The sequence below is a fragment of the Garra rufa genome, chromosome 12 (assembly GCF_049309525.1).
Source record: "Garra rufa chromosome 12, GarRuf1.0, whole genome shotgun sequence".
NCBI classification, from domain to species: Eukaryota; Metazoa; Chordata; class Actinopteri; order Cypriniformes; family Cyprinidae; genus Garra; species Garra rufa.
The window spans coordinates 45198321-45224262 of record NC_133372.1 but is presented as its reverse complement, the minus strand read 5'-3'; the positions used below and the strand labels follow the sequence as shown (position 1 = coordinate 45224262).

Sequence of the window (25942 nt, the reverse complement as noted above, 5' to 3'; positions counted from 1 at the left end):
TGTGCAGCAACATTTATAATGATAGGTTTGGTCATTAACGTTTAAATGCATAATTAAGCAAACACAAGAGCAGAGTTCTCGGAATGAAAGACTCCTTAAAGAACGTGCCTCTTGCTACACTTAATGGCAATATTGCACTGGTCTGTTGGACTTGGTTGAACAAAAATAAACAATATTTTGTTGCTTAAGCTTATGTATTCAGTCATTATTCAATGGTATACTAAAAATCCATGTAAAAATCTTAATTCTCACTGTTCTCAGGTCAAATATTTACATGCGATTAAAATGCGATTAATTTCGATTAATTAATTACAAAGCCTCTAATTAATTAGATTAAATTTTTTAATCGAGTCCCGGCCCTAATTGTAATGCATTACTTTTTAAAGGTAACTTTCCCCAACACTTATCAGCTTGGTGATCATTTCTCCTAAAAATTCATACACGTTCAAGTCTTCAAGTTCAGTGTCTATTCTAGCATTTACAAACCAGTGTTCTCATCAAAATATAAACACTGTAACAAATGATTAGTCAAATATGTTATTTTTAAGTATCTTGCTTTTATATACTGCATCTAATGACATTTTAAATGTGGCTTGGGCAGGTTCAAGGATGAGCATCTTTTCGGTGCGCTTCAGTCAGGAGGAGGCGCAGCATGGCTCTCTCGCTGCAGGACGGACGGTGGGTGTTAATTTGTTGTTGTTGGTCAGCAGCTGTGCCGCACGCTCAGGAGCAGGTGGCGACTCGTGAGGGGACTGGGAAAGAATGAGCGGCATGTGTTCGTGTGGGAGGCAACAGGAGGAGGGGAGAGACTCTCATCCTGTTTAGAGACACGACCAGCATATGAGGACCTGGATGGACACAGCATCAACACAGATAGGGATGAAAAGCAATTTAGACCCTATAGATTTTATTCAGATGACCAAACTCATTCCCAGCCACTTTAGGAACCCTGTACATTAATCACACTCTATAGATGCAACCAGAACAAACAACCAAAACGTTACTATGAAAATATATAGCTGAGGTCAAAAGTTTACATCCCCCTTTCGGAATCTGCTAAATGTTAATTATTTTACCAAAGTAAAAGGGATCATAAAAAAATGCATGTTATTGTTAATTAGTACTGACCTGAATAAGATACATCACATAAAAGATGTTTACATAGTCCACAGAAAGTAATAGTTGAATTTATAAAAATGACCTGGTTCAAAAGTTTACATCCCCTTGATTCTTAATACTGTGTTGTTACCTGAATGATCCACAGCTGTGTGTGTTTTTTTGTTTATTTAGTGATAGTTGTTGAGTTCCTTGTTTGTCCTGAACAGTTAAACTGCCTGCTGTTCTTCAGAAAAATCTTTCAGTTTTTGTTTTTTATCATTGTTGTGTATTTGAACCCTTTCCAACAGTGACTGTATGATTTTGAGATCCATCTTTTCACACTGAGGACAACTGAGGGACTCATATGCAACTATTACAGAAGGTTCAAATACTCACTGATGCTCCGGAGGAAAAAAACAATGCGTTAAGACCCAAGGGGTGAAAACTTTTGGTGGGAATGAGTGTACATTTTCCCTATTTTGCCCTAATATCATACTTTCATTTTGTACTGCCTTTTAGAAGCTACGAAATATAGTTACATGTTTCCCAGAAGAAAAAAAAGTTAAATGTACACTGATCTTCAAATTCAAAAAGAATTCACCCCCAGCTCTTAATGCATGTTTTTTTTTTCCTTCTGAAGCATCAGTGAGCATTTGAACCTTCTGTAATAGTTGCATATGAGTCCCTCAGCTGTCCTCAGTGCGAAAAGATGGATCTCAAAATTATACAGTTATTGTTGGAAAGGGTTCAAATACACAAAAATGCAGTAAAAAAAAAAAACAAAGAATTAGAGGAACCTGAAGGATTTTTTTCTGAAGAACAGCAAGCAGTTTAGGTGTTCAGGACAAACAAGGGATTCATGAACAACTATCACTAAACAAAAAACACAGATGTGGATCATTCATGTAACAACACAGTTTTAAGAATCAAACGCATGCAAACTTTTAAACAGGGCCATTTTTATAAATTCAACTATTATTGTCTCTTGTGGACTATATGTAAACGTCTTTTATGTGAAATATCTAATTTTGGTCAGTACTAAATAATCAACATGCATTTTGTATGATAATTAACATTTGGTAAATTCTGAAAGGGGGGTGTGAACTTTTGACCTCAAATGTATGCTATAGTATAGCCTAAATCATGATTCAATTATAAATAACTAATTAATAATAAATATTAACAATATTTACTAAAATAAAAACTATTAAAATGTCTGTAGTCTATATGGAATATTTACATTTCATTTGTCAAGTGAACTTCAAGTAAAGGTACTGTCATGGTCTTAAAAATAATCAATAAACCACAAGTACAAGGCTTTATCTTGGTACCTTTGATTTGGAAACATGCAAATGCTATTTTTTTTTTGTCAGAAATATTCCAAGGTTATATCATGTTCTCTGAAAATGATACCTTTTGAACATGTATTATGGTTTCTGGCGATGTTTACATGCATCAAAGTAACATCTAGTATCATCACTATACCATGGTATCACCAAACTGTTTTGGTTTATTGTATAGCGGAGTCTCAGTGGCTCCACCTCCAGTAATGAAAATCTTAGAGAGGTTGTCAGTGTGTTCAGACCCCCTTCAGACAAACACACACAGGCACGCTGGAATCGAGGAATCCGTGGATCTATCATTTTACTGAAGAACTACAAAGCACAATACGCACAGCGAACGGCTCGAGTCTGTCAGCGAGAGGAGGATCAGAATGGTCGGGATTCCGGGCGCTTTTCAATGTAAGTGCCCTAATTTGACGTGATTATGCGTGTTTGCAGCATTTTGTGCAGTTCATATCTTACAGTAACACATATCGCGGCTTGTTACACTAAAAAAGAGCAACAGAACAGCAAGGATAGCACGTGTTGTGGTAGGCTACACGGTGAATCTTCTATTGTAAATAGCATAATTACATTCGTTATTGATACTATATGGAATAAAATGCGTTCTTGCTTTGCATTAGTATTGTATTGACTAAATTCTTGTAAGAAGGTAAGTGTGCGCATGCGGAACAGCGCATTGATGTTTTTCAGCATCTTCGGGTCACAAACGTTCCAAACTCTCGCGATTGTTTGAATGATTTTTTCTGTTTGATAATTAAACTAAATAAATGAAACGCAATACATTCATATGGAACCACCTTCAAACTGTTTATAAAGCTTTTGTGAGGTGTTAAATTGGGTATTTTAGTGCCAACTACCCATACCAAGGTAAATTGTTGGTAAGTTGTTTACTGTATCATTAAAATGTAGTACTCCTAATGGGAGACACTGCAGAAAAAAACATTTTTTCATGCATCTGTCAAGTTTGAGATTTTGAGACTAGTGGAAAGAAAACATGCCAAAAACACTTTTTTGGCACTAGATTTCAATTACAATACATCTTTTTAAAGGCTTTTTTCGCAAAATGAGTTTTTTCTCCTACACTGAGCAATACATCTTTACACACCACCCTTTACATTTTTATTCCTGTCTATACTCTGAAGGTTTTTACAGAGGGATTTGTTTATATATGATTTGCTTGATTTTATAAAATATTTTGTAAAAAATGTATTTTTTCTGTCTGTTCTGAGTATTTTCTGAATTATGGAGTGGCAAAATGAGATATCCAAAATTCTGTAAAAACATCTGACTCTAATACAGTGGTTCTCAATCCTGGTCCTGGGGGACCCCTGCTCTGCACATTTTGCATGTCTCACTTATTTAACACACCTGATTGAGATCAGCTCATTAGGAGAGAGATCCATGAACTGAACTAACAAGCTGAAGATCTCAATCAGGTGTGTTAAATAAGTGAGACATGCAAAATGTGCAGAGCAGGGGTCCCCCAGGACCAGGATTGAGAACCACTGCTCTAATATGTCAAAAAACCAAACAAGAATTTGGAAATTGACTTCATCCAGTTTTTAGATTTTTGTGCTAGAAATGTATGCAAATTAGCTCATATTTCATTAAATAATGACTCATTTGCATATTTAAACCTACCATTTTAGAAAACGCGTAATACAAAAATGTTTACAATTATCAATGTAATCAATCAACTGGAAGTAAGGTGATAACTATTAGTTCATTTTTTTTTTACCCTATTGACCTGCAGTGTCTTGTCTTAAAGGTGCCATAGAAAGCATTGAGAGAATATTTGAAATTGTTCTCTGATATCTACATAGAAGGTATATGGCATAGGAACAGGCAAAAAACCCTCCAGAAACGGTTTTACAGGTCCATTTACAACCCTAGGATTTGTCCCTAGAATGAAATGCTCTGTTATTGCCTTGTTTGGAAGCTTCATGAATATTAATGAGCTCTGCTCTGATTGGCTGTTTCACAGAGCTGCTCATCTCTATAGCTGGCACATTGATAAAAATATATATTTAATTAGGAAACTCAGTCATCTCTCTGTTTATGTGGTAAGTGAAATATTTTGTACTGCAATGTAACAGGCTAGCGCTAGCATTAAGCTAACCATGTCCCTTCAGTGGCTTGCCTTGTTTTACTGATGTACTGACGTTACCGATGATTGGGCGATGCAAATGTTGCGTAACAGTCTGTTATATTGGAACTGACCTATTTTTCGGTGGTCTTTTGCAAACACTATATTTATATAAGAAGTAGGAAACGATGTACTGAACTGTTATTATTCAACTATGCCAAGGTAAACACAGTTTTCCATTCTATGGCACCTTTAAAGTGTACCATTTGCCAGTGTTATGTTTGTTTCTAATGATGTCCGATAGCAATAACATAATAGTGATTTTGATTACTGTATTAATTTACCATGGTATTCAGAGCTGGGTAGATTACTTACAAATTGTAATCTGTTACTGATTCCAAACTGCATGATACAAATTGTAGTTAGTAACAAAATCCATTACATTACACATTTTAGAAAATGTAATCAGACTGCTTTTAGATTACTTTTGAGCTAAATCGTTAATCACATTGATTTAAATAGAATAATATAGTCATATATTGACATAAAAATACAAAGTGTAGGTAAATATATTCCATTTCTTGTTATTAATAACACAACTTTAATTAAACATTATATTACATCAACTGGTGTTTGTGAAGGAACTACAAGGGGTTATGAGTGTAATCAAAAGCTAATAATTAGGTAAATAATAAAAAATGTTAAATTAAAATAAATAATTTTAAAATCAATCAAAATAAATACATAAAAACGTACTAAAAATTAAATATTTGTTTACCAGCATGTCGTGACCATAACCAATGTCAGAGAACCAATGAACATGCAAATGTGATAATTATTAAAGTATTTATTTTAAAATCTCAGGGGTACTTCAAGTAAATAGACGGGGTAAAAGAGGATCAGATGATGTGTTTGAAAGACAAAAGCCTTCCAAAGACAGAAATACATGGTTAAATAACCTACAAAGTGATAAAAATCAATGTGTTTATATAAAAAGTCTGATTGCGAGTAATATACTCTAATTACAACCTAATTTTTGGAACCTGATTATGTTATCTAGATTACATTATACTATTTATATACTATATATATATATATATATATATATATATATATATATATATATATATCATATGTGAGCCTGGACCACAAAACCAGTCATAAGGTTAAATTTGACAAAACTGAGATTTATACATATGAAAGCTCAATAAATAAGCTTTCTATTGATGTATGGTTTGTTAGGATAGGACAATATTTGACTGAGATACATCTATTTGAAATCAGAAATCTGAGGATGCAAAAAAATCAAAAAGACTGAGAAAATCACCTTTAAAGTTGTCCAAATTAGGTTCTTAACAATGCATATTACTAATCAAAAATTACATTTTGATATGTTTACAGTAGGAATTTTACAAAACATCTTCATGGAACATGAACTTTACTTAATTTCTTAATGATTTTTGGCATAAAAGAAAAATCTAAAATTTTGACCCATGCAATGTATTTTTGGCTATTGCTACAAATATACCCCAGCGACTTAAGACTGGTTTTGTGGTCCAGGGTCACATATTGCATTATACATGCCATGGCACATTATTGTTTGATTTTCATTTCTATATCGCTAAAAGTGTCACTAAATTAATAAAAAAAAGTTATAAGGTACTTCAAAGAATATCATGGAGTTCAATGGCATATGTTCATGAAAAAACAACAACAACAACAATATGGTATTCCCATGTTTTGTTGTTTGTTTGGATATTATAAAAATGATGATCATTGTCTCTGAAGTGCCCTGAGGCATCATGTAAAAAAGTGGCAGTGGTTCCCATACAGTATCAAAGTATATTTTCATGCTAATGCCATGGTAGTGAGGGCAAGCTGTCTGTGTAGCGTGGTAAACCAGCTCTAATCTGTTTTGAGGGTCGGAGACGGACCTCTCTCTTGTGTCTCACTGGAGGATTTGGCGTTAATCCCTTCGGCAAAGTTTCACACCATCTGGACTTGAGTGGAGCTCTGTGGACTGATCTACAGGAGGCCCCTGTGTGTGTGTGTGTGTGTGTGTGTGTGTGTGTGTGTGTGTGTGTGTGTGTGTGTGTGTGTTTACAATGCTACAGCAGTGCTGTCATGGTCACTCGTGCTCGAGGATAACGCAGGGCATTGTTTTGTCCCTGGGGTTTGTTTCCTTGGCCTGAATACCTAATGCATGAAGCTGGAAGCTGGTGATGCTGAAGATCATGTGATGATCGGTTTGACCACATGAGGGCGTGATGGGCTTTGGATGGATGAGATTTGGCGTTTGACTAGTCATGAAAGTAACTAGTGCAGTGATATGTTTAAGGGGTTTGGATGCGACATATAAATGCTTAGAGAATGTATGTGTTAGCAATATACAGAACCATCTTTTCTTATTTTTTGATATACCCTTGTTGATAGAGTCTAAACATCAGGCCAGTATCAGTCTATGCATGAGTTTTCTATGTTAAAAAAGGGAAAAAATCGTACGTTATGGATGTGATAAAAAGAACACCATTTTTGAGAGACTGCATACTTTGTAGGATTTCTGCGAATTAAAATAGACAAACCAGACGTAATTATACCCAACAAATAGAGAGGTGATGACTTTTCAAAGAACATATAATTATTACTTTAATAATTATTTTAATTCTGATAATTCTGTACTGTTATGAATGTGACAAGCCTAAAAGTGCTATCAGTATAGTAGAAACCTTTGGTCAAAATATTGTTGAATGGAAAGTTTGATATTTGAATGGGATTAAAGTACCTTATTATGTAAATACCATGGCACATCATTTTAAGTACCATAGCATTATTACTGTAGATCTCTGTTATTTTGTTATTTTATATTATAATATAGTATTTATGTATATTTTGAATTAGCTTTTATTTTTGTAATTTAATTTTAATTCATGTTTTACCTATTTTATTTTGTGTTATTTTGTCATATTTATTCATTTAAAATATTTACATTTATCTTTAATTAGTTTTTATTTAAGTTTAGTAATTTTAGCTCATTTTAAAAACTCATTTTTTTTGGTTACTTGCCAAAGCAATATTTCTAATTTTGGTTTTTAACATTTTTAATGATTAAGATTTTATTTAATCTAATATTTATATTTTAAATTATTTTGGCACTATTTCAGTCAACAAAAATTAATAAGCTTTTATTTTTCTGTATGTTTTACCAATTTTATTTTGTGTTATTTTGTGAAATGTTTTTCATTTAAAATGTTTATATTTAGCTTTTTAGTTATTTTCAACTTTAACTCCTTTAATTTCTGTTACTTGCCAAAGCAATATTTCTAAAGTTTTTAATGTTTAATTTTACATGTTTTTAATCTAAAATTTATATTTAAATATTTATTATTTCAGTCAACAAAAATGACTTTAATTGTTTTTTGTTCTAGTTAATACTAACAACATTGGTAGTTATTGGTCAGAGTATCAAATGGTAATACTGTAGTACTTTGGTACTTTGAAAACATACCATGGTACTGAAACTCAAGCAGCATGATAGCTAAATGGTTTTCTAACGGTTTACTTCTCAAAGTACCATGCTACTATTATGATAAATATCTGGAAAACATGCTGATGCTATGGTACATGTCCTAAAAAACAAACTTTTTTAAGTGTTGTTTAAAAAACACAGAATTACCATCATAATACAAACGACAATTTCCAAAACAACCCATTTATGGTTCTGTCCAGCATCCTGGAGACTGTACATCCCTCTTTAGTGAGCCTCTCGGTATCCAATTATTGGTGCAGATCCAGTTGGAAACGTGAAGCTTTAGGACTTTGGTGTAATTTTCCCCTTCAGCTTTGGCTGGAGTTCTTGAAAGACGGGAAGTTTGTGTGTGTGTGTGTGTGTTGAGGGTGGTTAGATTCCGATCCTCTGACTTGAAGAAAGGAAACACAGGACAAAAGGGCCCTTCAGGTTTGAATTAGCGCTTTAATTGCTCTTGGCTCTCGCTGCCGGGGTCTCCAGCGCTGGCATCACGGCGCTCGGGTCGCGTGGGAGAGTTTGTGCACGTCAGAAAGAGAGAGTAAGTTGAGCGGGGAATGAAGTATGGGTCTCCGCTTGGGTTTTAGCAGCTGGTAGTGTTTAAACGAGGCAATCTTGGCCCGCTTCGGCTCCACGGTTCTCCTCTCAAACTGCTGAGAGCTGCGTCCAATTAGCAATTAACCAAACCCTTTGAGTCCCAGCCGTAATAAAACGGACGCTCGATGCACCCTAGATGGAACCCAAATGCTAGTTTATCAGACCTATAACGTGCACTGCGTTTTATTCATCTGTTTGGTGCTTGCAGTGCTGTGGAGTGTTAAAACATTGTCAAACATCCTCTGATAAAGTTAAATATGGCTCTTAGTGTGTGTATGTGGATGTCATTGACCCCGTTCTTGTGTTTAGGCCGTTTGAGTGCGAGCGTGTACGCGCTTGTGTGTGTTGGATGGATTATCTCGGAAGGGAAACACAACGCAGTAATTGACATCAGCTCCACCAGATGTTTCTCGTCGCCCACCGCTGCGCGGACAGGCTGTGGAAGATTGAATCCAGATGTCGAGGCTCCACAGCGAATAGTTCTCTCACCACCAACGAACGACTGTTGCCCAGAATGTCAGTTTTTGCTGGAGATACGGATTATTGCGGGACCGGACCGCCTGGAGTCGCGCCTCTGACCCCGTTTAGAAGAATCCAGATTTCTTTATGTGATTCCATCACCAATATTATCCTGATGTGTTGACAACTGTCTTTATTTTGATACACTTCACTTTGCCTAAAGATGGAAAGTCTCATTATTCGCTCAACCACATGTTGCTCTAAAGTCCTTAGACTTGTGCTCTTCAATGGTGCCGAGTTACGATTGGTTACAAGACACGTGAGACCCAATTTGATATATTCTTTCACCATTGCTTCCTTGACAAAAACCTACACTCTTAAAAAGGTTCCAAAAGGGTGTTTTTTCCAGTGATGCCATAGAAGAACCATTTTTGGTTGCCCGAAAAACCTTTCAGCGAACAGTTTTTAAAAGAATCATTTTGAAAAACATTTTAAAAGAAGGTTCGATGGAACCATCAATGCCAATTTCCATTGGCTTTTCCATTTGATTATTGGAACTGACAAAAGTTGATTTTTAGTTGGTTTCTTTGTTTGATTCTCATACATTTTTTCCTCAAAATCAAGATTCTTGAAAACTCTTGCACACACATCAGAACTGGCGAAAATTTATGTCCGATGTGGGTTTCATAAGTGGGTCTGGCAAAATGGCATGATAGCGCCACCTATACACGTTCAGCGGAGTCTGCTTTGAGCTATGCTTCACATACATGCACGAATATCGGTACACACATGTAACACACCAATACCTACAAAAAAGTCTCTTGGAGCAAAATCCAAAACCCAACAGCAAGTCGGTTATTTTTAATTTTCTCAGCAAATTTCTTTATTTTTGCCATTTTCAGGTGTCGTACTTGAACGAACTCCTCCTAGAGATTTATTCAGATCAGCACCAAATTTGGTGAATGTAATCTAAAGGCCCATGTGACATTAAATTGCGAAGATCTAGAGTTTTCGTTGGATGGTGTGTTCGTGGCGGCCTGACAGATTTCAATGTTTCGCCATGAAACGGGAAGTTGTTATAACTCAGGCATACAATGTCCAATTTGCCCCAAACTTCACATGCGTGATAACACTCCTGACCTGAAGACATCTACATGCCCATATTCAGTTATAGTCATAGCGCCACCTGCTGGCAACAGGAAGGGGCATGTTTTACACTGTAACAAACTTCTCCTAGAGATTTAATGATATCAACATTATATTTGGTCAGTTTAATCTAAAGGCCTTTGCAATGTTAAATCGCGAAGATCTTGAGTTTTCGTTGATGTTTCGCCATGGAAAAGGAAGTTGTTATAACTCAGCCATAAAATGCCTTAAACTTCATACGTTCGATACTGAGTCCTGGCCTGAACATATCTGAAGGCCAATATTCTCTCATTATCATAGCGCCACCTGTTGGCAACAGGAAATGACTTGTTAACATAACTTAAGTGAATTTTGAAGACTGAATAAACAACACCACAGTCACATGATTTCCAACAGCTGTGTTAGTTTTGATGTAAAAACATTTTTTTCTGAAAGTTTGAGTTAGAATAGTTTGCAAGAGCGTGATTATAAACACGGTAAGGCTGTGAAAATGATTAGATGAATTTTGTGTTCAACATTTAGCCACTTGTTTGCCTCTTACAAGTAAAACTTTAGTGTTTTATGTGGTAGAATAATACGTGAAAGTATCTTGCACTTGTGTTCACCACAGATGTTTTTTCAGGCATTTGACCAAAAACCCATTCAAAATTCCCATTGAATTTGGGGACGATGGAACCTAAAATGCTAAACTCGTTTCCAGGTTTTGGCTTACAAAAAATTTCTCATCTCTTAAGCTCTCAACATCACTGAATTTAAGCCATAATGCGTCTCGAAGTGCTGTGTTTTGAGAACACAAAACTATCACATGACTTGAAATATTGCGTACAATTCATATGGATGTTTTTGGTTGTTTTTGGAGCTTGACATCTCTGCATCACCAACTAGAATGAAAAAAATGGCATTGGATTTACTTAGAAACAGTTTTCGCTCAGAGAACTGCTAGAATATATTACAAATAACTACAAAGAAACATCAAGTTTGTGACTCATGAAAGAAACCCATGGTGAACAAATGATGACAGAAAGATCATTTTTGGCTAAAAATGTCCCTTTAAAGGTCTTTTTCAGCAGTTTCAACAACAGATTTCTCAAGCAGCGATGTGTTTTGTTGTCTTTTGAATTGTTCTGCGATGGTTCGCGGGGCTGATGGTTATCAGCTGATCCGGCTGTTGTGAAAACAAAGCAATTGGAGTTTGGAGGGTTTGGAGTGGCGGGATTATTTCGGGACGGCTGATCGCGCTCTGAACTTTCAGCTTCTCTCTGCAGCGGTGGGAGTTTAAAGAGGGACAAAGACGCCAGTCATTGAGGAGTCTATCAGAGGGAGGAGTGTTTAAGAGCTTGTGAAAGGGGCTTATCATGCCATTAAAGCTTTTTAGGACCCCCACCATCCACACCGCTTGAGAACGAACCCTCCACCAGTTTCTGTGTCAGGAAGACTTTCTGTAGTTCCAGAATCTGATTCAAGAAATGCTTGAATCTCTTGATCAAGTATCCAGGTGCTATTTCACCCCCAAAATAAATTTATCTCCCACATTTTAATTACCGTAATGTAAAAAAAAACCAGTAATAATAATAATAAAAAAAACAATTCAAAATCTTGTATGTAAATGCTAATGAAAATCACATCTGGGCATAATCTTTTTAAATTAAAATTAGCATCAAGTAAATTTAATAAAACAAATAGTACAATGATGCATACACATGTTTTGTTTTGCATCACAATCATGGTTTTATAATTTACTGAAACTAAAATTAAAACCATAAAAAACATTTTCATTACTTAAAAAAATAAACTTGAATTGAAATCAAATCAAATAAAACTAAAAAAAATTTTTTGTTAAACTTGATGTACTAAAATAACTAAAACTGAAATAAAAAATATATATAAATATAAAAAATAATAAAATTACTAAAACTTTCAATTTAAAACGAAAATAAAAATAAAATATAAAAAAAATACTTGATGATAAAAAATAATATCTCAGTTAAACTAAAATAATGCTATTTTGTCAGATTTTAATTTGATATATTAATATTTTACAGTATATTTTGAAAAATGATATATAAAATGCTTATTTTAAAAATGAAACGAAGTGAAAATAAATCCAGCGGTTACATTACACTACTTGTTTTCTTTTCCTGTCTCTCTGTCCGATCCTTTATTTCTCTCTCTCTCTCAGGCTGATGGGAAATCCAGCTGTTTTGTGGCCATCAGTGGCCGATGGACTATAAAAAAGAAAGGGGATAAAAATCGCCTTCAGTCCAGACTGTGAGAACTTACCAGAGCTTTGACATTGAGACCTAATGTGTGTGTGTGTGTGTATGTGTGTATTCCCAACTGTTTCTCATGCTTCAGGCAAATACTGCCGCATTAAACAGGATGTCTGTGTCACATTTCAATGATCCATTATATTTCTCTTGTATATTTGGCAGTACTGCTTCTGAATGAATGTGACAGTGAATGAGAAGCTTTATTTTTGTCTGTTGTGTGTGAGTCCAGAGGGCTGTAATGATATCTTTCCCATGAAATACTCTGAATATGAGTGTGATGACCAGCATGTGAAGCAAGCGCAGCCTTTATGTCTCACGTGAGGGATGTCTGATGTGGAAATGAATCAGTCTCGTGAGTCAGTTATTTTAGGTGAACTGGTTTACAAACAAAGTTGAAAAATTAAATTCAGTCTGAGAATTTTTTTTTTAATCGTTTGACGCTGAAATCGAAATCAAAACTGAATTTCGATGAATTGCACAGCCCTAAATTAAAATAATTTTATTTCAGCTAGTTGCCAAGACGTTTCTCATTTCCTTTAGTTTAAGTTTTAAAACTGATATAAGTAACCGGGGAATCAGTTGATTTGAACAAGCCGCTTAAAAGAACCGATTCTCCAAAACGACCCAGGCATTCCAGCACTGGTAAACATGCCAAAGGGATTGTGGGAAACGGTGGTCTTGACAAGCCTGAACAGATCCTGCAATCCAACCTTAGGCATGCACACACACACAAACACACACATGCGAGATCCCCTTTCCCTTCTTATCTGCACAACTATAATTAAGTCCTTGGTTTACAGCGTAAAAAGCCCCATGGGTGCTCGCTCTCTGTCTCTCTGTCTATCTCTCTCTCCAGGTGTTCTCTATACATACTCCAGCTGAACCACCTGCAAACACAGGTGTGTGTGGCTCTGAGTGTGTGTGTGTGTGTGTTTGTGCCAATAACACAGCTGCTCTCTTGCCTTGAGGCCAAAAATGGACCGAGAATTCAGAATAAACACAGGTGTGGTGTAGGAGAACAAGAGATATAGAGCAGCTCCGAACGTCCACCAAAACAAGCTTTTCTCCATGTTTTTAAGCTGTTTTTCTATATATATTGCATGCATTATAAATAATTTTTAAATACATTAAAGATTGCATTTGCCATACATATTGCATGCAGCATACATATTATGAGCAATCTAATAGCACTGCATTAAATTGTGCAGTGCACTATACAGTTTTGTAAGCAGTATGTGAACACAGTCTCCTTTATTGGGTCTCTTTCTCTCATCTTGTGTCTTAGATTTCGTTCGGCATGGATCCCACACATACAGGCCCGACACAGAGCTCTTTGTGTCTTTGTCGGAAAAAAATATCCCCATTACAGCCGCGTTATCTCATCCATGCTTTCATCCCACTCGGATGAGATTCCGGATGCATTTTATTCCAATAGGACGACTTGGACCTGATATATATATATATATATATATATATACACACACCTCCAAATCAGGCTCAAGGTCACTGCCCACGTCCTTCGGTCATTATGCAACGGCCTCAGAAACATTTAGACGTGTAAATCACACTTACAAATGTGTGAATGCCACTGCACTGGAAAACAAAATATCAAGTATTTAAAATTAACTGATGAAGTCACAAAGGTCTCTAAAATGCTGATGCAATATTTTATCATTTTCAAGTCTTAATAATTTCTTTTTTGTTTTTGTGATGTTTAATGCAATGACATTCACATGTTTTTCTGTGGCGGCTGTATGTCATTTATTTGTGTCGACTATTATATCAGAAGTCTTAAATATAGTCGGGAGGTTGTTTACACCAGACCTGGTTTGGGATTTGACCTCTTCGGTATGGAGCGGTGTGTGTTTCTCTGTCTGTCCACACACACATGTACTTCACATCAGTTCTTCTCTTGTAAAACGAGGCCGTAAATTCCTCCTCATCATTTTCTTGTCACTTTGAAAAGCGATTCTGGGATAAACTTTCGCAAGGACGGTGAATGCGGTCGGCTCAGATGAAGATAACCGACCTGCTGTTCTCTGACACTTTTAGTGAAATAATAAAGCAGAAAATGCTAAATATGCATCTTTATTTCTAAGATAGTTAAACATGCAGTATTGTGAGGCCATGTGACCGTATTGCATAATGTGTTATATAAACATTATTACTATTTTAGCATCTGATTGAGCATCAACGAGCTTTCCAGGCAACAAATTTAGGTTCTAAAACCATTGAGAAATCATTGTTTTGAAATGTTTCTAAAAACATGTCCAGTTATTATATTTAACTTTATTTTTACTCAAAATAAAATATTTGAACATTTATGTATACATATCTTTCAACATTCCTAGACTGTATATCAACTATTAATAAAGTTATTAATAAAGGAACACTCCATAAACATTGCTTTCAGATAATTTTGTTCTAACTTTAAAAGTTAGGAGAATGTTGCCTGTTAGCTGCGTTTGTTAAATGATTCTGAGGGACAAACTTAATGAAGTCAAATATTTGCATATGTGATGATTTTGTGTTTTAGATTCAGGTAATGAGAAAGCATTGCTGCGTATACTGGTCATTCAATGGTCATTATATCTGTCTAAAAGTAAACTGTGTGTGTGTGTGTGTGTGTGTGTGTGTGTGGATTCTCTTCTTGGCTCTCAAAGTGGAAACTTTAGGGTGATGTGGCCAAGAGAGCGCGTGACCCAGCTCTCATAAATTGCGTTCATGCACGCGCTAGGACAGATGCTGAAGTGTTGGGGAGTAACTAACTACTAACTTAACTACACTTGTCAGTACATGACGGTTTTCAGATATTGCAGGATCTGTTTGTCTGTTTTTCTCTGTGTTTCAAAATGAAAACTAGCACTGAATACCTAAATACCACACATGCATACTACCTTGCATTTTTAAATAATAGTAATAAAAACAATACATAGTATGCTACAATATATTTTAACTAGTAGTGGTGTCACATATTTAATTAAATAGTTTTGCTATGTCTTTTTTAATATGTATTTTGTATATACAACAATAGCCATTTTTCAATACTAATATATATATGTATATATGAATATATGCATGTTTTTTTTTCATTTGACGACTTTCCTGGATGACCCCAAAGGGAGGTTTAGTCAGATTTAAGTCACTTCTGGAGACAATTTGGTCCCCAAACTATAGCTAAGTAAACACACACACACACACACACACACACACACACACACCTCTTTCACACACGTTTCCTCACTTACATACAAACACATTCAGTCTGTATGTCTTGTAAGAGGAGTCGAGTGTGTGTGTGTGTGTGTGTGTCAGGCTTTACTTAAACTAATGGCTCCCAGGCGTGCAGCGCGGCCAGACACACTGGAGCCGAGAGCCGAGCAGGAATGCCACTACAAACACAGAGAGAGAGACTGACGGACGCAGAGAAGTGCTTGGAAAGAGATTTTGCTGTGGAGGAGATTGGATGTGGATTTGGAACAGCAGCCCATGCAGTGTGTGTGTGTGTGTGTGTGTGTGTGTGTGTGTGTGTGTGTGTGTGTGTGTGTGTGTGTGTGTGTGTGTGTGTGTGTGTGTGAGTTCAGGTCGAGTGTGTTCACATCTGTCGCCCTGCTGCGTTACGTTCACAGATGGAGGAAACGTCTTGCAGATGGAAGTAAAGGATTGTAACGATTCAGAAATAGGCTCCTGTGCTCTGTATCATGTGTTTAAAGGAAGATTTTCTCCCAAAGTTAAAGGATGAAACTCATCAACCAATGCTATTTGGTGTCAAAGATCTTGACATTTGTTTTATTAGTTTAGTATGTACTCTTAATAAGCACACAAATTCAAAACACACACAAATATTGGGTAATTTAGTGCAGTTGTAATAAGAACTGTTTTGTGTAAACCTAGCCAACAAAATTTCTTCTAAGAATGTTTTCCTGAAGTTCCCATTAAACATTATTTCTTAATGTTCTCCAATGTTACAAAATGTCCAGTGTTTAAATGTTTCAAAACTCTAAATGAACATTCCATTGGATCATTTTGCAAACATTGTGCGAATGTTACTTTTTGAATTTTTGAACAAACAGTAACATTTAAAAAATGTCACATAAACATTCCAGCTAAAATGTTGCATAAATAATGTATAAATAAACTTTTTGTGCTAAATTTTGGCCAAATAACTTTAAAGGACCATTCTAATTGGTTCTAAATGAATGTTCTCCAATGTTACAAAATGTTGAGAGTTTAAATGTTTCAAAACTTGAAATGAACATTCCATTGGATCATTTTGCAAACATTGTGCGAATGTTACTTTTGAATGTTCTCTGAAACAAATCCTAACATTTAAAAAAATGTGCAGCTTAAATGTTGCAGAATAAACGTTCCATAAACAATGTATAAATTATGCTTTGAAAACATAATAAGGCCAAATAACTTTGAAGGAGAATTCAATTAACACTAATGGAAGAACGTTTGATCGTAATGCTCAGAAAATCTTGCCAGAACCTTCTGAGAACATTTCCTGTTTGCTGGGAATATATTTATAAAATGTGATTCCCTTGCTTTGTCCGCCACCCTGCATGTTTTTCACTCAGTTTGTCATAGTGCATTCTGGGATCGGCTTCTCCTTCAAGTATAATGCAATACTGCTTTAGAATTTGGTATTTTAGAAGGCAGCATTTGGTTTTGTGTTGTTTGTTGCCTTAAATACTCTCTAAACAGCACATTTATGAACAGAGCTATTCTATAGGACATTTTTGAATGTTCTCTGAAACCAATAGTAACATTTAAAAAATTAAGAACATCCAGCTAAAATATTTCAGAAAAACGCTTCAGCTTAAATGTTCTTGTGCTATAGTTTTACTATAAGACCAATTACTAGAAGAAGCATTCTGTTAACATTACTGAAAGAATGTTAGATCATAACATTGAGATAGCATTGCCAGAACATTATCTGCCATCAGTGCATGTCAGTGCATTCTGCTATTGGCTTCTCCTTGAAGTAAAACACAATACTCCTTTAGATTTTGGCTAAGATAAGGCATTTTAGAAGGCAGCATATGCTTTCATGTTTGTTGCCTTAAAATACTCTCTAGGTAGGCAGCACAATTTAAAACAGAGCTAACGTTCTGTCATACCAGGCTTTTTAATTTGAAACAGACTTTCTGTGGCGTCCTCCAGCATCTCCATATGTGGTGTAATGGCTATGCACTCCTTTCAGATGCATTTCAGAGCGGAAAGTCCTTTTTTGTTTTAGCTGAGCTTTATAGATGTGCATTTACATGCAAATGAAGGGCGCTGGTGTTAACGCTCATTAACTCGAATAGCAGGCCAAAACACACTCCCTAAAGAGCGCAGATCACCGTTTGCACACAATCAACAGGTTTTACATCATGCTTTAGATTTTTACTCCCTCCATTCATGCATTTTTAATAGATTTGGCTACTTTTGGAGTTTGCTTTCTGTGTCACCAAAAATAGCTTGATTTAGAATCTCACATTAGGCTAAATGATAACTTCTGTTATGAGGCGATAATCGCTCTTTCACTATAGATGATGAATTCTTGTTATTTCTGCTTGTATCAGGTTTCATTCTCTCTGTGATGCCAAAGGCTTGAGAAATCTCTAAGAGTGAGGTCATGCGTTTTTGACTTTCTTTTTGGACAGAAGAAGCGATTGGCCGCTAGTCAGGGCTCTGTTTATTTGTCTAGATGTAGATGGAGAGGGAGATAGAGAGCATGTGCCACATGAGACCATATTGTAGATAATGTTTCTTATTACATGTCAGATTTGGTTAAACTTCGTCTCGGTCACCCCCAGGTGAAAAGAAAATGATCTGACATGCACTAGAAGTGTTTATTAATATTTTTTTGAATTGTCTTTTGTATGCCCAAGCAAGCGAAACAAGCAAATACATAATTAAATGAAAGTTTTATATATTGTATTATTATTTTGACTATAAAAATGTAACAATTGGAAGTTATTATGGTTGTTATTATAGTATTATAACTAGCTAAAAAAAAAAAAAAAATTGAAGCAATTTTACAAGAGACATCTGGAAAAGAGTTACTTGAAACATCAATTAGCTGTCATAAGAGCAACTCTGAGCAATAAAATCGTACTTTTTTGGATGTGAACAGCACAAGAAGTTGAATAGTTCATCCTATAGTAACGGCACACACAGCGTGAGGTGTTATGGGTAGCTTCCCCTCCCTTCAATTGGCATGTACTTTGTTTAGCCTTTGAGTGCCAGAGCAGTTACTTATGTTAATGAGTCTCCTCTAGTTTAATGTATTGAATAGAGCAGCGGTTGATTGGCCAGGAGCCATGCAGTGGGCGTGACCTGGGCGGTGACATCAGCAGAGAGAGAGAGCGAGCGAGAGAGGGAGATAGAGAGGGAGGCGTGGAAGACGTTCTAAATCCCATAACCCATCTGGAGTCCATCTGTGCCTCGCTGGCGGTGGGAAGGACTCGGACTGCAGCGCTCACATATGTGAGAGAGTTTCAGACACATGCCTCACATATGAAGAGAGAGCAAGCGACTCAAGCAGAGTGATTTACATTGTTTGGAATAAGACACGAGCAGAGCGGACTATCATAGAGAGGAGGTGAGCTTCTGATCTGTGTGTTTTCATGGCTTTGGATGTTTGTTTTGGATCCAAAGGCTGTAGATATAAGGTTTTTGTGTTTGTACCATGGTAAATATTCAGATATAGTATTACCATGGTGCATTATGTGTGGATTAAAGGGTCTATGTTACACTTGTGTGTAAATACCATGGTAAATCAATTTTATTGCTGTGGTATATATCAGATATACACTTTACTATGGTACTTCCACAGTACTTTCTTCTCAGCTTTGATTTACTCATCTTTTGTATCTTGCAAAGACTTACACATTAAGTACATTATTGAGTACATCATGTCCATACAGAAATTATTAATTGCTTTAAAAAACACAAAGGCATTGCTGTTCTAGCCCATCCGCTTAGTGCATCTAAATCATATATTAATGCATATATATATATAATATTTATTTATTATATTATAGACTATAAAATAGAAAATAAATTATATAAATTTTTTATTAAATTTTTATTGTTAAAATAAAAACTCAATAAAACATTGTTCACAAAATATAATATTTATTAGAATTTATTAATTGTTTTAAAAAACACAAATGCACTGCTGTCATAGTCCAACCGCTTAGTGCATCTAAATTATATATTAATTCAATGTTTTATTTATTATATTATACTTGAATATAACTTATATAAATAATTGTACTAATTTTATATTTTTGTTTAAAATAAAAACTCAATAAAACATTGTTTACAAAAAATTATATATGCTATTATTTATATAATAATATATAATACTATAAACAGCTATAAAACAGCTAATGCAGATTTACTGAATAGCATTTGTTACAGCGTTTTTATATTCACATAATAGAGATGATTCATGCTTTTATGGTCATGGAAAACTTGAAATAATCAGGGAACCTTAAAACAGCGATTTGGGAGCCTGAAGAAGGTCAGTCATGGAAATGAATAACATCATGGAAAGTTTTTTCTACTCCGCTCTGAAATATTTCATCAGCTGGAAACTCTTTGAGAGTGTATTTTCTATAAAAATAATTTGTAAAAAATACTCGCTGATGAATAATTGGAAAACTCAAACGGGATCTCGCTGGTTGAAGCGTTTCCACGTGGCAGGAGCTTGAGGTGCGATGAACTGCGATGAGATGCCAGCTGGAGGAGAGAGATGGAGTTTTTGACTCCAGCGTCAAGCTTTGCTTCATGAAACAAACCTGCTTTACCTCTCGTTTAACTGTCATGAAGTAAGGACTGTATAGCGTTGATGGATAGGTCAGTGGATGAAAAGGTTCAAAATGAGATATGTTGTTCCTCTGGAGCCCTAATGGAGCTTGCTGTCGTAAAATGACAGAAGTTCATATCGAGCTATCTGGCTTTTCATTGCAGACTTTGGCAAATCCAAACCTAGTTTTAGCTCAATCACATTGCAGTCCAGGAGAAAGCGACTGAATCTATTTACTGAGCATTGTGTGTTACTGCAGGTCTGCTGTATGTCACCTTAACACAATCTACAGCCACGTTCTGACAGACACACAGCAGAGAAGGACTGCACACCGTCATGCTGACAGCACAGCGTGTGTGTGTTTCTTTTTCCCCTGTAGACATGCTGTCTGCTTTTCTGGTTTTCTCACAGCATTGGACTGGAATCCAGTGTCTTAGTCCTCCGTATTTAAGGATAAAGCACATTTTAGCACTGTTTCTGGTGTTTTATTTTATGTTTTTGCTTTTTCTATTGTTTAGCTTTATTATTTCTGTTTAAAATAACTGTTTTCTATGTGAATTTAATATGAAATGTAATTTATTGGTGTGATAAAAAGCTGAATTTTCAGCATTATTACTCTAGTCTTCAGTGTGAGGATTTCAAGATTATGTGATTCCTTAAAAAGGAACAGCATTTATTTGAATTAGAAACCCTTTGAAACATTATAAATGTCTTTTCTGTCACTTTTGATTAATTTTATGCATCCTTTTTGAATAGAATTAGTCTATTCATTTCCACTTACTGACCAAAAATTTGGAATGGTTGTTCAAAGGTTTGTGGTTGGTAAGATTATGTAATGCTTTTGATAGTTTTGAAAGTCTCTTCTGTTCACCAAGGGTGCAATTATTTGATCAAAAATGTGTTAAAATTGTGATATATTATTTCTATTTAAAATACTGTGTTCTATGTGAATTTAATATGAAATGTAATTCATTGGTGTGATAAAAAGCTGAATTTTCAGCATTATTACTGCAGTCTTCAGTGTGAGGATTTCAAGATTATGTGATTCCTTAAAAAGGAACAGCATTTATTTGAATTAGAAACCTTTTGAAACATTATAAATGTCTTTTCTGTCATTTTTGATCAATTTTGAAAAATTAAACTGACCAAAACTTTGGAATGGTTGTTCAGAGTTTTGTGGTTAGTAAGATTATGCGATGAAAGTTTTGACAGTCTCTTCTGCTCAAAAGGGTGTATTTATTTGATCAAAAATACATTAAAAAATGTGAAATAGTATTTCTACTTAAAACAACTCTTCTATGTGAATATAATATGAAATGTAATTTATTACTCTGATGAAACGCTGAATTTTCAGCATCATTACTTTTGAAGATTATTTGAATCCTTTAAAGAAAGAACAGCATTTATTTGAAATGGAAATCCTAATTGTATCCTTTTCCAATAATATTAGTCTATTAATTTCTACTTACTGACCCAAAACTTTGGAATGGTTGTTCAAAAGTTCGTGGTTGGTTTCGAAAGTCTCTTCTGCTCACCAAGACCACATTTATTTGATCAAAAATACATTTAAAATTGTGAAATATTATTACAATTCAAAATGACACCTTACTATTGTAACATATTTTAAAATATAATTTATTCCTTTGGTGAAATGCTGAATTTTCAGCAGTCATTACTCCAGCCTTCAGTGTCATTTTTTTCAGAAACCATGATACATTTTTGTTTTCAAGAGTTTCTTTTACATTTTTAATGTGTTTACTTTCACTGTTAATTAATTTAATGCATCCTCGCTGATTAAAAGTACTATATATGATGGTAAATATTGCTTCACCTACAAAAGCATACGAATATGTCACACACACACATCCATAGAGCAGCTGTCGAGTCACGCTGAAGGCAGGAAGTTCCACATTAGCTCTGCTAAGCAACGCTAACTGTCGTCTTGTCATCAAGACAGCGGCTGATCCGACCGATTAGCCTTAAAACAACCGTTTGACTGTTGCGTCTGATGGCGGTGTGTGCGGCTGGCTCTCAATCACACCATTGTCCTTCTTCACTCCCACTTTGACCTGCTGTGTGGTCTGAGGGTCTGCCGGACATCACAACAGTCTCTAGTAGCCCTAGTGAAGATGTAGCGTTGGGTGGCTTGTGCTCGATGACCCCGAACAGCACTCTGTGGAGGCCCTCAGGGGCCCTGGAGGAGTCTAGCTAAAGACGGTTAGTCTTTAAGGGCCTCATAATTAGAGAAGATCTAACGGAGCTTGACACAGCGCTGGCTGTGCATGTGAGAGTGATGATGGTAGCAAAAGCATGGTTCTTTTGATATTTACTATGGTACTGAATGATTAGTGCATCAAGGAATTTACCTCATACTTTACAAAGAATACCACTGTAAATTCTCATAAAAAGCATATGGAACATTTTTTGTCAGGATTTTGTCTCAAACCTTTCTCAAGAAAGTTATTTTAGTGTTATTTGTATACTATTATTATCGCATTTATTCATATTTTGAACTAGCATTTATTTTTATATCTTCAGTTTTCATTTGAATTCCTATTTTTTATATTTCAATTTTATTTTATTTTTAATTTAAGTTTTAGTCATTTTATTATGTGCCTTTTCATTATTATTTGTTTCATTAAATGTTTAAATGTAACCTTATTTTTACTTTTAGTTTCAGTTTTAGTCATTTTATTATGTGCGTTTGTCATTTTTTAAATATTTTTTTTAATATTTTTATTTATATATTTATTATTTTTTATTATTTTTTATAGTTTTATGTTCTTTTTTTATATTTCTGTATTTTTACTTTCATTTTTAGAAATGTTTTGTGCCTTTGTCATTTTTTTTACCATTTTATTAGAATTATTATATTTTATATATTTTTTTGTTTTAGTAATATTGTTGTGCTTATTTATTTTTATTAGTTTTTTCTATTGCACTTTTGTTTTATTCCAGTTTTTATGTTTAGTTTAGGTTTTAGAAATGTTGTGCTTTTGTCATTTTTATTCGTTTTTTAATATTTGTATTTAATTTTAGTTTTAGTTTTAGTAATTTTGTTATGTGCTTTGGTCAGTTTTATGACTTATTTTTTTAATATTTCTATTTTTTTGTTTAAATTTTTAATCATTTTGCTTTGTGCTTTTGTCATTTTTATTACCATTTTATTAGAATTATTATGTTTAATTTTATTTCAGTTTTTCAGCTTTAGTAATTTTGTTGTGCTTTTTTATTTTTATTAATTTTTCTGTTGCACTTTTGTTTTATTTCAGTTTTTTTAGTTTAGCTTTTTAAAAATGTTGTGCTTTTGTCATTTTTATTATACTTTTTTAAATATATTTCTGTAGAACTTTATTTTGATTTCAGTTGTTTGTGCTTTTGTCATTTGTATTAATTTATTATTTTAAATAACATTTTCTTTCAGTTTTAGTTTTAGTCATTTTAGTTCTTCAACTTCAGATTTTAAAATTAATTTTATAGTTTTAGTTAACAATACCAAAACTGACTGAGCTAGTACTTTGATATACACCTCAGTACAGTTTGATTTACCATGGTAAAGTATTAGCAAGTATTAGGGCCCATAAGTGACAAATATATTGTCACGATTTAGTCCAGATAGCCGACAGCATGTTGTACATCTGGACTGGAGTATTTTTCTCCCACACGTTGAGCATCAGGCATGAGACGTAATGCAGCTGGTCGAGGGATAGTTTTGGCTAGAAACAGTCCTGGAGACCCTGCTTCTATCAGACCAGATGTGAAACACTGACATTAACATTTCAACAGGCTCTTATCGAGACCCACCGCTTGATCTCTGTGTTTCTAAAATCAAGCGGAAGCAGCCAATCAGAGCAGCCGTTGAGTGAGTGATTGATTAGCCGGCCAATCAATTAGTCCCACAGAGGTCAGGAGGGCAGCAATTCAAAGAGCAGATGCTTCCGATGAACTGAAGGACAGCGACTTTAGTCATGACACACACAAGCAGTTTCCTATTAGTGGATTTTACTGTTATCAGTTTGTCAGTAACGTTCACAATGTGCATCTGTGTGTGTGTGTGTGTGTGTGTGTGTGTGTGTGTGTGTGTGTGTGTGTGTGTGTGTGTGTGTGAATGTGTGAAGTCCTTCTCAAACAAAAACAAGCAGTGATGTTTCAGAAGGTAATATACCATATACGGAAATTCATGTACTATGGTATTTCAGGGTTTTGCTAATGTACTTTGAAGAATACCATTGTAAATTAATATAAACTGAACATTTTTGTTAGAATTTTGTCTCAAACCTTTCTTAAGAAAGTTATTTTAATATACTATTATAGTATTTATTAATATCTAGAACTAGCATTTATTTTTATATCTTCCGTTTTCATTTGAATTATAGTTTTAGTCATATTGTTAACTTTATTTTTAAAAACAGTAATTGTTTTATTTTTTGTTTAAGTTCTAGTCATTTTGTTATTTTCATTTTTATTAGTATTTAAATACCTTATTTTTACTTTTAGTTTCAGTTTTAGTTTTGTTATGTGATTTGGTCATTTTTAAGATTTAAAAAAATATTTCTTTATATTTATTTTGTTTAAATTTGAGTAATTTAGTCATTTTGTTATGTGCTTTTGTCATTTGTCTTGTTTTTAAAAAATATATATTAAATATATAATAAATCATTTCATTTTATTTTTAGTTTAATTTCTAGTCATTTTGTTATCAGTTTTTTACAAATATTTCTATTTAACCTTATTTTTACGTTTAGTTTCAGTTTTAGCTATTTAATTGTGTGCTTTTGTCATTTTTATGATTTTATTTTTACATTTAATTTTATTTTTAGTTTAAGTTTTAGTAATTTTGTTATGTGTTTTCGTCATTTTTAAGTTTAAAAACATTATTTCTATATATTTATTTTGTTTAAATTTTAGTAATTTAGTTATGTGCTTTTGTCATTTTTATATTTTTTTCTTTATATATACATTTCTTCCAGTTTTAGTCATTTTAGTTTTTCAGCTTCAGATTTTTCATTTAGTTGCAGGTCAACATTTCTCATTTTAGTTTCTGTTAATGTGCATCAAATGCAATACTGATAAAAAAAAAGGTTTTTGTGCAAAGATCAAGATCTTTTCAGAATGTCTTGTTATTTCAGAAGGCAATATACCATGTGACTGAAATTCGTGTACTATGGTATTTCAGGGTTTTTCTAATGCATTTAGTAAATTTATTAGTAAACATTTTTAACTTATTATATTAACTTATGATCATGGTACATGATAGTATTTTGTGTTTACTATTCATAGACCATAGTATTTTTATGGTATATTGTAACATGCCTTTACAATCCAATCATCTTTGATTTTGACTTTAAGCTCATTCTGTTCATGCACAAGGAAAAAAGGTGTAGGATTTACTTTTTGGAACCGTTTTCACATTCAACAGAAATTGTTGAATTAGAAATTGCATTGAATGAAATGTGAAATTTGGATGTAGAAAGACTAGAATAGTACTTTCTTGTAAAGATACTGCAACAATCTTTGTCTTATTGGTGCTTTTAGATCTTCAATGCAACTGGATTTGTTTCCAGTTAATACACTTGAGAGATTTGAATAATCTATGGGTTTGGCAGGTCAATG

General features: G+C 34.3%; 1 protein-coding gene across 1 annotated transcript in view; it reads left to right on the top strand.

Annotated features, from left to right (window-relative positions):
* Positions 1-2721: 2721 nt before the first annotated feature.
* Positions 2722-25942, top strand: part of LOC141346613 (protein CBFA2T2-like) — a 44368-nt gene continuing 21147 nt past the window's right edge. The window contains exon 1 of the mRNA XM_073851539.1: positions 2722-2840. Within this exon, the coding sequence (XP_073707640.1) occupies positions 2813-2840 (28 nt within the window). The 5' untranslated portion in view covers positions 2722-2812. The remainder of the gene's footprint in view (positions 2841-25942) is intronic.